This window comes from Schistocerca gregaria, chromosome 6 (genome assembly GCF_023897955.1).
Source record: "Schistocerca gregaria isolate iqSchGreg1 chromosome 6, iqSchGreg1.2, whole genome shotgun sequence".
In the NCBI taxonomy this organism is placed as follows: domain Eukaryota; kingdom Metazoa; phylum Arthropoda; class Insecta; order Orthoptera; family Acrididae; genus Schistocerca; species Schistocerca gregaria.
In genome coordinates, this window is record NC_064925.1 from 306670683 (window position 1) to 306685092 (window position 14410).

At 42.9% G+C, this 14410-nt stretch overlaps 1 protein-coding gene across 4 annotated transcripts in view; it reads left to right on the forward strand.

Annotated features, from left to right (window-relative positions):
* LOC126277931 (multidrug resistance-associated protein 1) overlaps positions 1–14410 on the forward strand; it is a 342566-nt gene that overhangs the window by 251387 nt on the left and 76769 nt on the right. For all 4 annotated transcript variants that reach the window (XM_049977512.1, XM_049977511.1, XM_049977509.1 and 1 more), the window contains exon 21: positions 9450–9666. In XM_049977512.1, the coding sequence (XP_049833469.1) occupies positions 9450–9666 (217 nt within the window). The remainder of the gene's footprint in view (positions 1–9449; positions 9667–14410) is intronic.

Sequence of the window (14410 nt, forward strand, 5' to 3'; positions counted from 1 at the left end):
GAAAATGGTACACAACATAACATGTGCTTATGCTTAGTTTGTTTGAGAGTTACTCCAGCTAAATAGTGCAAGGACTGTTCTTACTTAGGTGAAATTTTCGTGTGTCACATCTAATTTGCACTTACGGGAATGATTGTGTAATTATTGTTTCCTGACTCATCACAAGTAAACACCCATCCTTCACTGGTCTTCTTACCTTCAAATGTCTTCGTGCCAAAACCTGTTATTTAATAAAACAGTGCAGTGGGTGTGTTGAGAACACTTCATATCCTCCCTATGTCGTGGATGTGGGCTACACTCCACACTCTTAAAGATTGCCAGCAACGGTCTTCCATTCTGGGCCTTGCCCTTCCAGGTAGCCTTTGTATGGATCTGCAAGTTTTTGTGGAACACCTCACAACCCGTTTTGTGACATTGTATCAGTGTCAGCCTCCTGCCTAGCCGTGTTTGTCCTCCAGAAACAGTAGGCTGAAGCTTACCACTTGTGTGTTACCCTTGCCAGACGAAATCCCACAATGAACTTTACACTGAATGACACCTTTGTCTGGCCTCTCTTCTTCAGACAATTCAGCCCCTGGCCTTGATTCATCTGTAACAAACTGCTTCAATGCCTTGGTAGTCCTCCACAACAGTCTCTCTTCCAGGTGTTCAATCATATTTGGCTCCAGGGCACTTTCCCCTCTCTCAATGAAGAGACAGTATTAATGGTTCCTATTTTTCAAATTGGCAAGATCCATCATCCCTTGATAGTTACCAGCCATTCTGAATGATATCCCTTGCAAGTTGTTTAAACAGGTAGTGGCTCATCGGCTCAGTTGGTTCCTTAGGTCTTGGGACCTCTTTGTCTCCTTATCAATGAGACTTTTGGTAGGGATGGTCTCCAAATGATCATTTACTTCAATTGGAAACCGCAGTTCGGCACCACTTTTCTCTACAACACCATCCGGCTGCTGATTTATTTGATCTCTGTAAGGCCTGTAACACAGCTTGGCACCATTACATCCTACTTACTTTCCGTCAGTGATGTCTCTACTCTTAAGTCGAGGGTGATGCATTTCTGTCGCCGTACTATGGTCCATCCTGATCTGGAACTGTGTCTTGACTCCCAACACCTGATTCTTGACCCCAGTCCCATATCTTGGGTTTTCGTTTTGACTACAAGCTTACTTGGTTGCACTGTAACTGCATTCTGAAGGTTGGCTGTTTTAGTAAACTCATGTCCTTCGCTTCCTTGCCCCACTTGTTAGACTTTTCTCTGCCTTTGTTAAGCATTAGTTCTGTCTCCTCTGGAGTGTGGTTGTCAAGTTCATGGATAAGCTGCCTCTCCACATTGCTCCTGTTGGACTTTGTCCACCATTGTGGTATCATTTAGTCAACAGTGCCTTTCGAACTACCCCTGTCACTAGTCTTCTAGTTGACGTTGGGATCTGTCTGCTTTAGGTTCAGCCATCCCAGCTCCTGTTTTATGTGCTCTCTCTATCCACTCTTCCCTTGCTCTCCCCTTGTATTCTGTTCTTTTTGTGGCATTGGGATGTTACACACCTGCTGCGTTGTCTCTCATGGGTTTACCTGTTGAGCTCCACTTCGGTTCTCTCGTCTAAGTTTTCATCCTCCTTGTCCTCTTTCCCACATTCTCTTCCAACTACTCTCTTGTGGTTAGTTCCTTGGTGTCAGATTAGGATGGATCTCTTCTGGGATCCAGTGTGTGTTCTGACCGCTTTACCGGGAGTTTCAGGATGCTGTCTTTTCTTACATCAAAGGCTGTAAATCTATCAATCACATAGGATATGCCTTCATGTGTTCCGTTGGCACGGAACACCATCACGAGCCTCACATGTTGGGGATTTTTACTGTGGAACTGATGGCCATCTATAGTACCCTCTGCTTTATTAAATGGTCTTCCCTCACCAGAGTTTTGTTGTTGTTGTTGTTGTTGTTGTTGTTGTTGTTGTTGTTGGTGGTGGTGGTGGTGGTGGTGGTGGTCTTCAGTCCTGAGACTGGTTCGATGCAGCTCTCCACACTACTATATCCTGTGCAAGCTTCATCATCTCCCAGTACCTACTGCAACCTACATCCTTTTGAGTCTGCTTAGTGTATTCATTTCTTGGTCTCCCTCTATGATTTTTACCCTCCACACTGCCCTCCAGTACTAAATTGGTGATCCCTTGATGCCTCAGAACATGTCCTACCAACCGGTCCCTTCTTCTTGTCAAGTTGTGCCACAAACCCCTCTTCTCCCCAATTATATTCAATACCTCCCTATTAGTTACGCGATCCACTCATCTAATCTTCTGTAGCACCATATATCAAAAGCTTCTATTCTCTTCTTGTCTAAACTATTTATCGTCCATGTTTCACTTCCATACATGGCTACACTCCATACAAATACTTTCAGAAATGACTTCCTGACACTTAAATCTATACTCAATGTTAACAAATTTCTCTTCTTCAGAAACGCTTTCCTTGCCATTGCCATTCTACTTTTTATATCCTCTCTACTTTGACCATCATCAGTTATTTTGCTCCCCAAATAGCAAAACTCCTTTACTACTTTTAAGTGTCTCATTTCCTAATCTAATTCCCTCAACGTCACCCGATTTAATTTGGCTTCATTCCATTATCCTCGTTTTGCTTTTCTTGATGTTCATCTTATACCCTCCTTTCAAGGCACTGTCCATTCCATTCAACTGCTCTTGCAAGTTGTTTGCCGTCTCTGACAGAGTTACAATGTCATTGGCGAACCTCAAAGTTTTTACTTCTTCTCCTGGATTTTAATGCCTACTTGAAACTTTTCTTCTGTTTCCTTTACTGCTTGCTCAATATACAGATTGAATAGCATCGGGGAGAGGCTACAACCCTGTCTCACTCCCTTCCAACCACTGCTTCCCTTTAATGTCCCTTGACTCTTACATGTTTCGTTATATGTGGATTCAATGATTGGCATTCAGCTTATTGCTTATGATCCACCATCCTCTTGATATTTTGACACTGCTGCTCATTTAGGTTATTTCCTTTGGGTTCCTGATCACTTGAGTATCCTCTCTACATCTACATCCACATGGATAGCCTGCAAATCACATTTAAGTGCCTGGCAGAGGATTCATCGAACTACTTTCACAATAATTCTCTATTATTCCAATCTCGTACAGTGTGTGGAAAAAACCTGTATCTCTCCGTGAGAGCTCTGATTTCCCCTATTTTATTATGATGACCATTTCTCCCTTTGTAGGTCGGTGTCAACAAACTATTTTTTGCATTTGAAGGAGGAAATTGGTGATTGAAATTTCATGAAGATTCCACCACAACAAAAAATGCCTTTGTTTTAATTATGTCACGCCAAATCCTACATCATTTCAGCGACACTCTCTCCCTTATTTTGTGATAATACAAAATGTACTGCCCTTCTTTGAACTTTCTCAATATATTCCACAAGCTCTATCTGGTAAGGATCCCAGACCACGCAGCAGTATTCTAAAAGAGGATGGGCAAGCTTAGTGCAGGCACTCTCTCTCTTCCCCCCCCTCTCTCTTCCCCCCTCTCTCTCTTCCCCCCTCTCTCTCTTCCCCCCTCTCTCTCTTCCCCCCTCTCTCTCTTCCCCCCTCTCTCTCTTCCCCCCTCTCTCTCTTCCCCCCTCTCTCTCTCTTCCCCCCTCTCTCTCTTCCCCCCTCTCTCTCTTCCCCCCCTCTCTCTCTCTTCCCCCCTCTCTCTCTCTTCCCCCCTCTCTCTCTCTTCCCCCCTCTCTCTCTCTTCCCCCCCTCTCTCTCTCTTCCCCCCTCTCTCTCTCTTCCCCCCCTCTCTCTCTCTTCCCCCCCCTCTCTCTCTCTTCCCCCCCCTCTCTCTCTCTTCCCCCCCCTCTCTCTCTCTCTTCCCCCCCTCTCTCTCTCTTCCCCCCCTCTCTCTCTCTTCCCCCCTCTCTCTCTCTTCCCCCCTCTCTCTCTCTTCCCCCCTCTCTCTCTCTTCCCCCCCTCTCTCTCTTCCCCCCCCTCTCTCTCTTCCCCCCCCCTCTCTCCCTTCCCCCCCCCCCCTCTCTCTCTTCCCCCCCTCTCTCTCTTCCCCCCCTCTCTCTCTCTTCCCCCCTCTCTCTCTCTTCCCCCCCCTCTCTCTCTCTTCCCCCCCTCTCTCTCTCTTCCCCCCCTCTCTCTCTCTTCCCCCCCTCTCTCTCTCTTCCCCCCCCTCTCTCTCTCTTCCCCCCCTCTCTCTCTCTTCCCCCCCTCTCTCTCTCTTCCCCCCTCTCTCTCTCTTCCCCCCTCTCTCTCTCTTCCCCCCTCTCTCTCTTCCCCCCTCTCTCTCTCTTCCCCCCCTCTCTCTCTTCCCCCCCCTCTCTCTCTTCCCCCCCCTCTCTCTCTTCCTCCCCCTCTCTCTCTTCCCCCCCCTCTCTCTCTTCCCCCCCTCTCTCTCTTCCCCCCCTCTCTCTCTTCCCCCCCTCTCTCTCTCTTCCCCCCCTCTCTCTCTCTTCCCCCCCCTCTCTCTCTCTTCCCCCCCTCTCTCTCTCTTCCCCCCCTCTCTCTCTCTTCCCCCCCTCTCTCTCTCTTCCCCCCTCTCTCTCTCTCTTCCCCCCTCTCTCTCTCTCTTCCCCCCTCTCTCTCTCTCTTCCCCCCTCTCTCTCTCTCTTCCCCCCCTCTCTCTCTCTCTTCCCCCCTCTCTCTCTCTCTTCCCCCCTCTCTCTCTCTCTTCCCCCCCCTCTCTCTCTCTTCCCCCCTCTCTCTCTCTCTTCCCCCCCCCCTCTCTCTCTTCCCCCCCCCCTCTCTCTCTTCCCCCCCCTCTCTCTCTTCCCCCCTCTCTCTCTCTCTTCCCCCCTCTCTCTCTCTCTTCCCCCCCTCTCTCTCTCTCTTCCCCCCCCTCTCTCTCTCTTCCCCCCCTCTCTCTCTCTTCCCCCCCCTCTCTCTCTCTCTTCCCCCCCCTCTCTCTCTCTCTTCCCCCCCTCTCTCTCTCTCTCTTCCCCCCCTCTCTCTCTCTCTCTTCCCCCCTCTCTCTCTCTCTCTTCCCCCCTCTCTCTCTCTCTTCCCCCCCTCTCTCTCTCTCTTCCCCCCCTCTCTCTCTCTTCCCCCCCCTCTCTCTCTCTTCCCCCCCTCTCTCTCTCTTCCCCCCTCTCTCTCTCTCTTCCCCCCTCTCTCTCTCTCTTCCCCCCTCTCTCTCTCTCTTCCCCCCCTCTCTCTCTCTCTTCCCCCCCTCTCTCTCTCTTCCCCCCCCTCTCTCTCTTCCCCCCCCTCTCTCTCTTCCCCCCCCTCTCTCTCTCTCTTCCCCCCCTCTCTCTCTCTCTTCCCCCCCTCTCTCTCTCTCTTCCCCCCCCTCTCTCTCTCTCTTCCCCCCCCTCTCTCTCTCTCTTCCCCCCCTCTCTCTCTCTCTTCCCCCCCTCTCTCTCTTCCCCCCCTCTCTCTCTTCCCCCCCCTCTCTCTCTTCCCCCTCTCTCTCTCTCTTCCTGTGGCTGTGACATATCTTATGCCTCTCTGTTTGCCCATTTTCCTGTCCACATATGAACTCAACTGTGCTCTTTGTGCTGTTCCTCCCCTAGTTCCTGACACCATGGATTGTGGGCTGACCATCTCGCTGTTTGGACTCCCTCCCCGTTTACCTCTTCCAATCAACCAACCATCGAAATGCGTGGCTACCAGAATGAGGTAGTAAACAATTACAAAATTAAGTTGCCAGAGTTTATTGTTGGCTCACTAGCATAAGAATATTTCCCTACCTATTTCATGAAATTAGTTACAAAAGAAATGACAGATACAGCCTGATGACTGGTGACCACACATGGTTGAGAAACAACACATTTATTAAATGAGTAAAGTACTATGAAAGACATGAAATAGTGTTGAAATCAACAGATATCGAAGAGAAAGGTGGTTGTTGATATGTGTGTTAAGTGTGGTGTGGTAAGAATAGCAAATGCCGAATAGTTACTAAATTGTCCCAGTGTGTCTGTCAGCACAATACCAATTACTGTCAGTACAGGGAACTGAACTAATCATCACTCTGAGGAAATGATAGGCAATTTTCGAACCGAAGGCAACACAAGAGCATGCCAGCAGCCACAGACGGAGCTAGGACAGTACTGACTTGGGCCGGAGTATCTTGTGGTGTAACACAGGGTTACACACTGGGCTGTGTGGCAGGCAGGTGTAGAGACAGTGCACCGTGGGTGAGTTTTAAAACTTCTCTGTAAGCATCTGAGTGCAACATGTCACCATGTGGGGGGGGGGGGGGGGGGGTCTGGTCTACAACGGCGAGGGTTCGAAGTCAATGTTGAGGTGCTGTGAGGAGAATGTCAAGAAACTGAGAACAAGGCTAGGTCTCACTAGGAGCCTTGCTATTGCCTTGGACCTGAAACCACACAGTGGAATTGATAGATTAGGGCAGAGGTAAACATGTAAAGGAAGAAACTGACTGCCTTGGCAGATTGCCTTAGTGACCTGGGAATGTACAAAACTGCAATGAGGGGCCATCACAGATTCAGTGGAGACAACTGGAACTAGCAGATTGTTATCTACAGTGACTTGTTTCCGAAGAATGATGTGATTGGAAATTGTCAAATGGTTTCTCACATTCTTTGAAACATGAGATACATCAGGGATGCAATACAGTTGCTTAATACCATTGTTATGATTAATCTCAGATTAATCAGGTGTAAAACAAAGCTGAGAAACGAAATTTGATATTAAAAAGTGGTAAGATACGGAATTGAAACCAATTGCATAACACTGTTATGAATAAAGTAACCTTAAGAAAACAGTAATATTAAGCAAAGTGAGCAAGAAGAAAAAAATAATTTGCAAGGCTTAAGATCTAGAGGGTAAGGAGGGTGTGGAGTAGATTCGAACTTTAGTTTTTGCAGAGCCTCTTCAGTTGCGTGCGAGGTGGGTGGACGATTATTGTTATGTTGCAAGATTATTGGCACTAGTCTGCCTCTTAGCATGATGAACTGGATGTTGGATGTTTGTCTCTCCATGTACTGAGCTGTACCTGATAATCGGACTCATAAACTCGGTGAGAATCTCAAAACATAATCAAAAGAAATTTTTTTGTGGATATTTGTGTTTTGATCTTTTTTGCCAGAGGAGGAGACGATATTGACATTCAGTGCTCTGTCTTTTCTCTTCTGGTTGTAATGATGGATCTGTGACTCATTTCCCATGGCAGTATTCAAAAGAAAGTTAGTCTTCTTTCTCACAGTAGCGCAGCAAAAGTTGCTTACGACGTCGCAATTGATGCTGGTTCCATCCATTATTCGATGATTTTATGGTATCGTAATTTTTCAATAATAAAACTGACGTATTCCTTGGATATCCCAGTATGATTTACAAAATGCTTCAGCATGGTTTATTGCTCATTTTGCATCAGATTGTTTATGAGTTTGCAATGTATATCATCTGTGGCAGTGATCAGACGTTCAGTGTGTGTTTCATCAACAATTATGGATTTTGCAGACCTGCTATGGCAAAATTTTCTACTTTCCAGTTTACAGTAGACCTACTGACAGCACCACCACCATAAAGAGCCTTTAAATGTTGATGAATCTCAATAGGAGTGGCTTTTTCAGCAGTTAAGTCCATAATGGCATGCTTTTTAACTCATGTTCGCAGAGAAGTAGAATGCATCCCAGTACTTTCAGTACTGTAAAGCCACTGGGTGCATGCGACACATTCAGACTGCCCATGCACATAGAGGGGGACATTACCTTACTCATGCCACCTGCTATGTTTTTAAGGTCATTTAGGTCACATTCTACAAACATGTGTTCTTTACTTTCCAGCCTACTGTCGCACTTCCCAAACATCATAAATTCTGTGAGGGTGATTTTTGAGTTGCGCTAAGATAGCTGAGTTTGTAGAGCATTTGTGTTTGAAAGACAAAGATACTGGGTGAGAGTCCTAGTCTGGCATGTAGTTTTAATCTGCCAGAAAGTTTAAAGTGATTGTATCTGCTACAGAGTGAAAACTCATTCTGAAAGCATTCCCCTAGTCTCTGAAATTTTCTTTCTTCGTAGTGTACTAGACCTTCAAGGTTTGCAGAAGAAATTCTTGTGAAGTTTGGAAAGTAAGATAGAGGTACTGCCAAAACAAAGCTGCAAGGGCAGTTCGTAAGTTGCTTGGATAGCTCAGAGTATTTTCTTGCAGTAGGTGTAGGTTCTGGTTTAGTGTCCCACTCTGATATAACAGTTTCAATCTGCCAGAAGTTTCATATTCTTTGTTCTTGGAAATCCCACTCATTTAGCTCTTTGTACTCTGTAATGAAGACAGAGGGTGCCTTCTTGCATTCCTATTTCAATTGCCCCCACAGTCAGTGAGCATGTCACAGAATGAGCCCACTGACTGTCAATTTTTTAGAGTATGTATTAGAACAAATGGTGTGCTTTCATTCAAGTATATTTGCATAAGCGTTACAATAAAAAACTTTTCATTAAAAAAAATCTTCAGTGTGTATTTTTATAGTCATCTCAATTGGACTGTTCACAAATGAATTGTTGTCACTTTTGTTTTCACTTAGACATTCCTCTAAAGCTCTAAAATCTGTTCCTCTTAAAGTACCGTGTGTGAAGAACTAGCCATTTCGCGCCTACTAACGTAATATGATAATTAAAACTTTCCTCACAACACAACTACTACAGTTAGATATAGTTAACACAGGCTTTCTTGAATGGCAGTACTATCCAGCTCTGATGATTAGTACAGTCAGATTCGAGAACGAAACACGTGAGAGCTATGAAAAATCATGTTGAATGAAGTTTGACATTAAAGGGGAAAACAAAATTTGCAATGTCAGGCATCACTTGCCGTTGGATTGGAAAGGGTTTAAACCTCGGGTAGTCTCCCTCTCATGGCTGTATTTATGTCCTTACATTTGCTTGCCTGATAATATTCACACTGCACCTGCCATGCTCAAATCTTGTAGTTTAGTCCCCCCTCTTCTCTTCACTGTCTCTCTCTCTGTCTTGCCCCTGAGAGCCACTTCTGCCCATTTCCTTGTCTTTCCCTCATGTTCCAACACTCATCTTGCCCCCATACATATTGCCCCTCCTAGTTGCTGTACACATATATTCTTGTACCACTCCTGTCACACCGAACACCATTTGCTGATCAGCTAATCTCACCACACCTAAGGGCGTTTGAGTAAGATTGATCAAGTGTGTGTCTCTAAAACTAGAAAAATAGTAGTAACCAGAGAGAACGCAATGTCTCGCTACTGTTATGTGATTCTATGCACCAGTCATCGGTTACTTTCAGCTGAGTGGTTGCCATTCTTCATTCCTATTGTTTCCCTCCTGGAACTTGTGTTATTGTAATATTGCTTAGTGTTCTGTTCCTGCTTTTTGTTCAGTGCTAACAATGGTACTTTAGTTTGTATCCATTGTTAACAATGATACTGTCATGCAGGTGTAATTAGTTAATAATAATTAATTTCTTTGAAACTTATCTCTATTACTGTGTAATGTGTCTATTGTATCTTTCCAGGTGAAATGGGCAGTTTACTCACATTACCTGAAATCTGTGGGCATATTTCTCTCGTTGGCCACAATATTATTTAACTTTGTATTTCAAGCATTTTCAATTGGTACTAACATCTGGCTATCTATCTGGTCAAATGATGCAGATTATGTTGCTAACACTTCAGATACAGCGAAGAGGGATCTCTACTTAGGCGTATACGGAGCACTGGGTTTTGGGCAAGGTAAGTTTTTTACTGAAATAATAATAACAAACTGTTTTAGGGTCTTAATGACTGTGCGCGATTCTTTTTACATTTTACAGTATTTGGTGTTACCCTAAAACTTGCCTCCATTTCTGCCCTGTGAAGGAAATGCTCAGTTTTGCTCTTTCCTGTGTGCATATGTTGATCAGCATTGTATAATTACAATAATCCATATATATTTGAGTAAGGTTGCATGTGACACACAGAAATTGAGGTAAAATGCACAATTTCAGTTTTACTTGAGAGAACTGTGAAAATTTAGACAGTACATACTTCTCAGGAGGCAACATTTCTAATACTGCCGATAGAAACACTGAAAGTGGAAATTTATAACGTTAGATTTCAGAACTTGGGTTCCTTCTGCAGAGAAAAAGTCACACACTGTCACTTAGTCAGCTACCTTGATGGAAGTTCTCTGTCTCGCATACTTGCACTCTCTCATAGGTTACCTAAGAATTTTTTGTTTCCATACAGCTGTGTATATTTATTGTTTGTGTACAATATTTTGTCAGTTTTAGAGTCACATAATTCCTTTTTCAGACATACATATGACTGTTCGTTTAATCAAGTCATAGGAATGTGTGTAAAAAAAAAAAAAAAAAAAAAAAAATAATTCCATAACAGCTCTATATTTGATAATCATAGTTTATACAAAACAGGAAAATTGCAAGCATCTGATTGGGAATCATCAAGTACATGTTATTAAATAATACAGCTGCACCGATATGGTGATGTGGATCACACACGAATGCGGTTAAGACTATTGCTTTTCTGTTCTATTTCATTCTCAATTGTATGAACCAGTCATTATCTATTTAATCTTAAATAAAGCTCATGTATATTGCTTAAGTTCTGATACTGGCTTTAACAAGAACAGTTCTTTCATTTCTCAGATTCTCAATTCTAAGCACCCATGATTGATGAAGAACTTAATCATTATTTATCTTTGGGAAGGTGGGAAAAAATTATGCTCTTTGTGTGGGTGAGTGTGTGTTAAGACTAAATTTTATAATAGGAAGAAACAGGATTAAGCTCATTTTTAGTTGTGAAGAAACATTTGATACTTACCAGGTTTATGCTTTACATAGCTTTATCTGAAATATTGATGTTCTATACCTAATTACTCAGTTGTATACTTGAATCTTGTAGACATGTAGACATAAATTGCTCCCCAGCTACAGCATTTTTGGGGAATTGCAGTACTGCTTGGGCTGTTCGGTTTTATTCTGTAAATTGCCATTACTAATATACCTGGAAGAAGAGCTTTTAACACATGTAAATAATGTTTAACCATGCTTGTTCTGCATGTTTGCTATTAAAATTTCAAATGCAAAATCCTGACAATGGATAATCAAAGGGACAAATGAGCAAGTGTTACACTATTATTGACAAAGGGCAAGTAACTTGTTTTATTTTCTGATCACTTGCTAGACCAGAATTATCTCTCTCTCTCTCTCTCTCTCTCTCTCTCTCTCTCTCTCTCTCTCTCTCTGTGTGTGTGTGTGTGTGTGTGTGTGTGTGTGTGTGTGTGTGTGTGTGTGTGTGTGTGTGTGTGGGCGCGCGCGCTCTACAATTTAGGGAAGGGGATGTCACTTGAAGCTACCATTAAGAAATGAGAAGTTTCAGTAGTCTAAAAGGCGAGATTCAGACTCGGAGTTCCTGTAATTATGGAGAGTATAGTCAAAGTGAAAGTTAATTTTAGCAGAAATCTAAGAGTGAAAATGATAAAAAGTTTGAGCTTTACTAATAAACCAAGTATATATTTTGGATGTGTGCCATATGTAGCATTAATTTTCTCTTTCTTCAGTAAGGCAATAATTTTAGTATGCTTTTTGTGGTGAAATCTGCATGTATCTTAAAGATATTCTGGAAGTACGAACACGTAAGAAAAATAAGGAGAAGGAAAACTGTCTATGCAGCAAACGATCAGCCCTAAAAAATTTCACAGGTCATGTTTGAGAGACTCTAAAAACTTCTCGTTCGCTGGTAATAGACCTCTCATTCCTTGAAGAAACTATACCTATGGGATGAAAGTATTAATAGATAGGAGTGTGGGGAAGGAGTCCCAGCCCAGCAGTTCTAAAGTTCTCATTTTGCATGGAAAACATTCCACGTGGGGAAAAAATACATATAAAAAACAAAAATGCTGTATCTTACCAAACGAGAAAGCGATGGTATGTTGATAGACACGATAAAAAACACATACAACACACACAAATTAAAAGCATTCGCAACCCAAGGTTGCGTCATCGGGGAAAAGGGAAGGAGAGGGAAAGACGAAAGGATTTTTTTTTCCTCCCCTCCCCCCCACCGCCCTTCCCCTCCCTAGCTCACAGATTTATGAAGCCCCATTGCAGTGAGTTCTTAAAGTGAAACATATGGCTGCAGTTACAAAACATCAATCTTGCTGTATACCAGACGACTACTTCGCATTTTCTGTGATCCCTCCAGTGGTGAGTTTGCAGCATTACGTCAAATTCCATTTACTTCTTGCAATCAAGGGGACTCTGACTATGCGGCGTACCCTCCACCTCCACCTCCGTCTCCATCCCCTACCCCCTGCCTATCCCGGGGGTAATCTTTCATCTTCTGTTGTCTTCATTCATGTCAAGTCATACCAGATAAACCCATAGTTCTTTACTTGGTAATAAGCCACTGCCATCTCTTTGTAGTTGAGCGGAACACCCCTTCCCCTCTGCTACTAAGTGATCAATATCTCTCTTCCTCTACTGCACTTTCCTTTGGGACATTCGCACTGAATACGGCCTCCCGTCTTTCTTGTCCTAGATAGCAGTGGGTGACCCTCATACGGTTACACCCAGTCTTATATCTGTGTCCCTGTTAAGTTGCAATCATGGTGTGGTATGGTGTCGGGACCAGGATGGGCCAGCGCTCCATTGTGCGTAGTTACTCTGTGTCATTCTTTTTCCTCCACATACTATTTTTCATTCTTCCTGCTGCCCTGACATTCCTTATGCCCCTTTGTTTGCACATTGTCCTTTCTCATCAACCTGACTGTGCTTTTCTTGTTGTTCCTGTCATTGTTTCTTCCACCCTAGATCATGGGACTGACGACTTCACTGTTCGGTCCCCCACAAATGTCCAAAATTACACCTTGGCATTGTCATATACTACTTCCAAATCCAGATACACGATTGAGGTATTCATCTTTTTCCTGTTACTTTCCATTATCTGCCTTAGTGCAGATATAAGACCTTTTGTTCCTGTGCTGCTTCTGAATAAATGTTGTTTCTCTTCATACTAGTTTTCTAACAAATGATCTTAATTTTTCACAGTAATCTTTTCCATTGTCTTGAGAGCATGATAATAAAGTGATTTCTCTATAATTAACACAATTTCTCCTACTTCCTTGCTTGAAAAGTGGTTTTATAGTCCCTTTCGTAACAATTATCATTAAACTTTACATACTACTCGTACTTTGTGAAGAGGATAAAAGTTACACACAACAGTTCACTGATAACAATTAATGTATTTCACATCTACATTTGATTTATTTATTGATCTAGAAATTATTTCATAATGCTAATAAATGATATAGTAGAAATCATGGGAATCTGGCAAATACTGCTGTTGCCTGTAAGAGAATAATGCTATGGTGCAGTTTATGAACATCAGTAAATGTTTTATATTTTGCATACATAGGAAAAGAAATCCACTACTGCACGAGCATTCTATTGATGAAAATTTTCTTGGAACCGTATCTACCACAAAATACCTGAGACTGTTTTATGTGGTCATTCCATTGAAGGTCACTCTGAATAGTCAAATAGTAGAAAAAGCCAATGCCAGCATATGACTCACGGGAAGAATCTTTAGGAAATTTATCTTATCCACGAAGGAAGTGGCTTAAGAGGTGCTTCTTTGACCAATTCTTAAGTATTATTCATCTGTCTTTGACCCTTACCAGATAGGATTGATAGATGAGATAGAAAATATCCAGTGAAGAGCAGCGTGTTTAGTCAGTTTTGTTTTGTCAGCGAGAGAGCATTACAGAGATGCTCGACAAACTCCAGTGGAAGGTGCTACAAGGGAGGTGTTCTGCATCACAGAGAGTCCAATAATATGTTATGTCCTCCCACACATCTGGTGAAATGACCATGGAGAGAAAATTTGAGAGATTAGAACTAATACAGAGGCCCACCAACAATAATTCTTCCTATGTGTAAGTGAAACAGGGACTTAGTTACACTTAAGTTCTTGCTGCTAATATATTGCATCTTGCTCAGTATCTCCGGAATTGTGCTTCTCAAAGAGTATCTAGAACCATGGATTTTCAGTCTTTGCTTGTAAATAATCTGATAGGTGCAAGTAATAACGTGTTTCTTTAAAATTTTCTTTTAAGTCTTCGGTGATTTTATGATTTACTGCCGTATACATCTGCAGGTGGAATACAGATCTGTGAATCTCAGATAAGCAGGCGAAGCATGTCAGCAAATTACATCGAACATTATTGTTGTGAAAAGGGCATCTCTCCTGAAATTGTATTTTATTTTTAGCAACAAATACATTTAAAGAATAAATATATTGAGAAATGAATGTTCAGTTCCCTCTGTAGACCCCTGCAAGATGTGTAGTCATCTAATACTTACCACACATTTATTGCTTGCTGTTGCCAAGCAAATAATTTACTTAAGCTATATCAAGTCTTAACTTCAGCTGTATTGACTCATGAGTCATAAAAGACATTAGGGGTGTGTGTGTG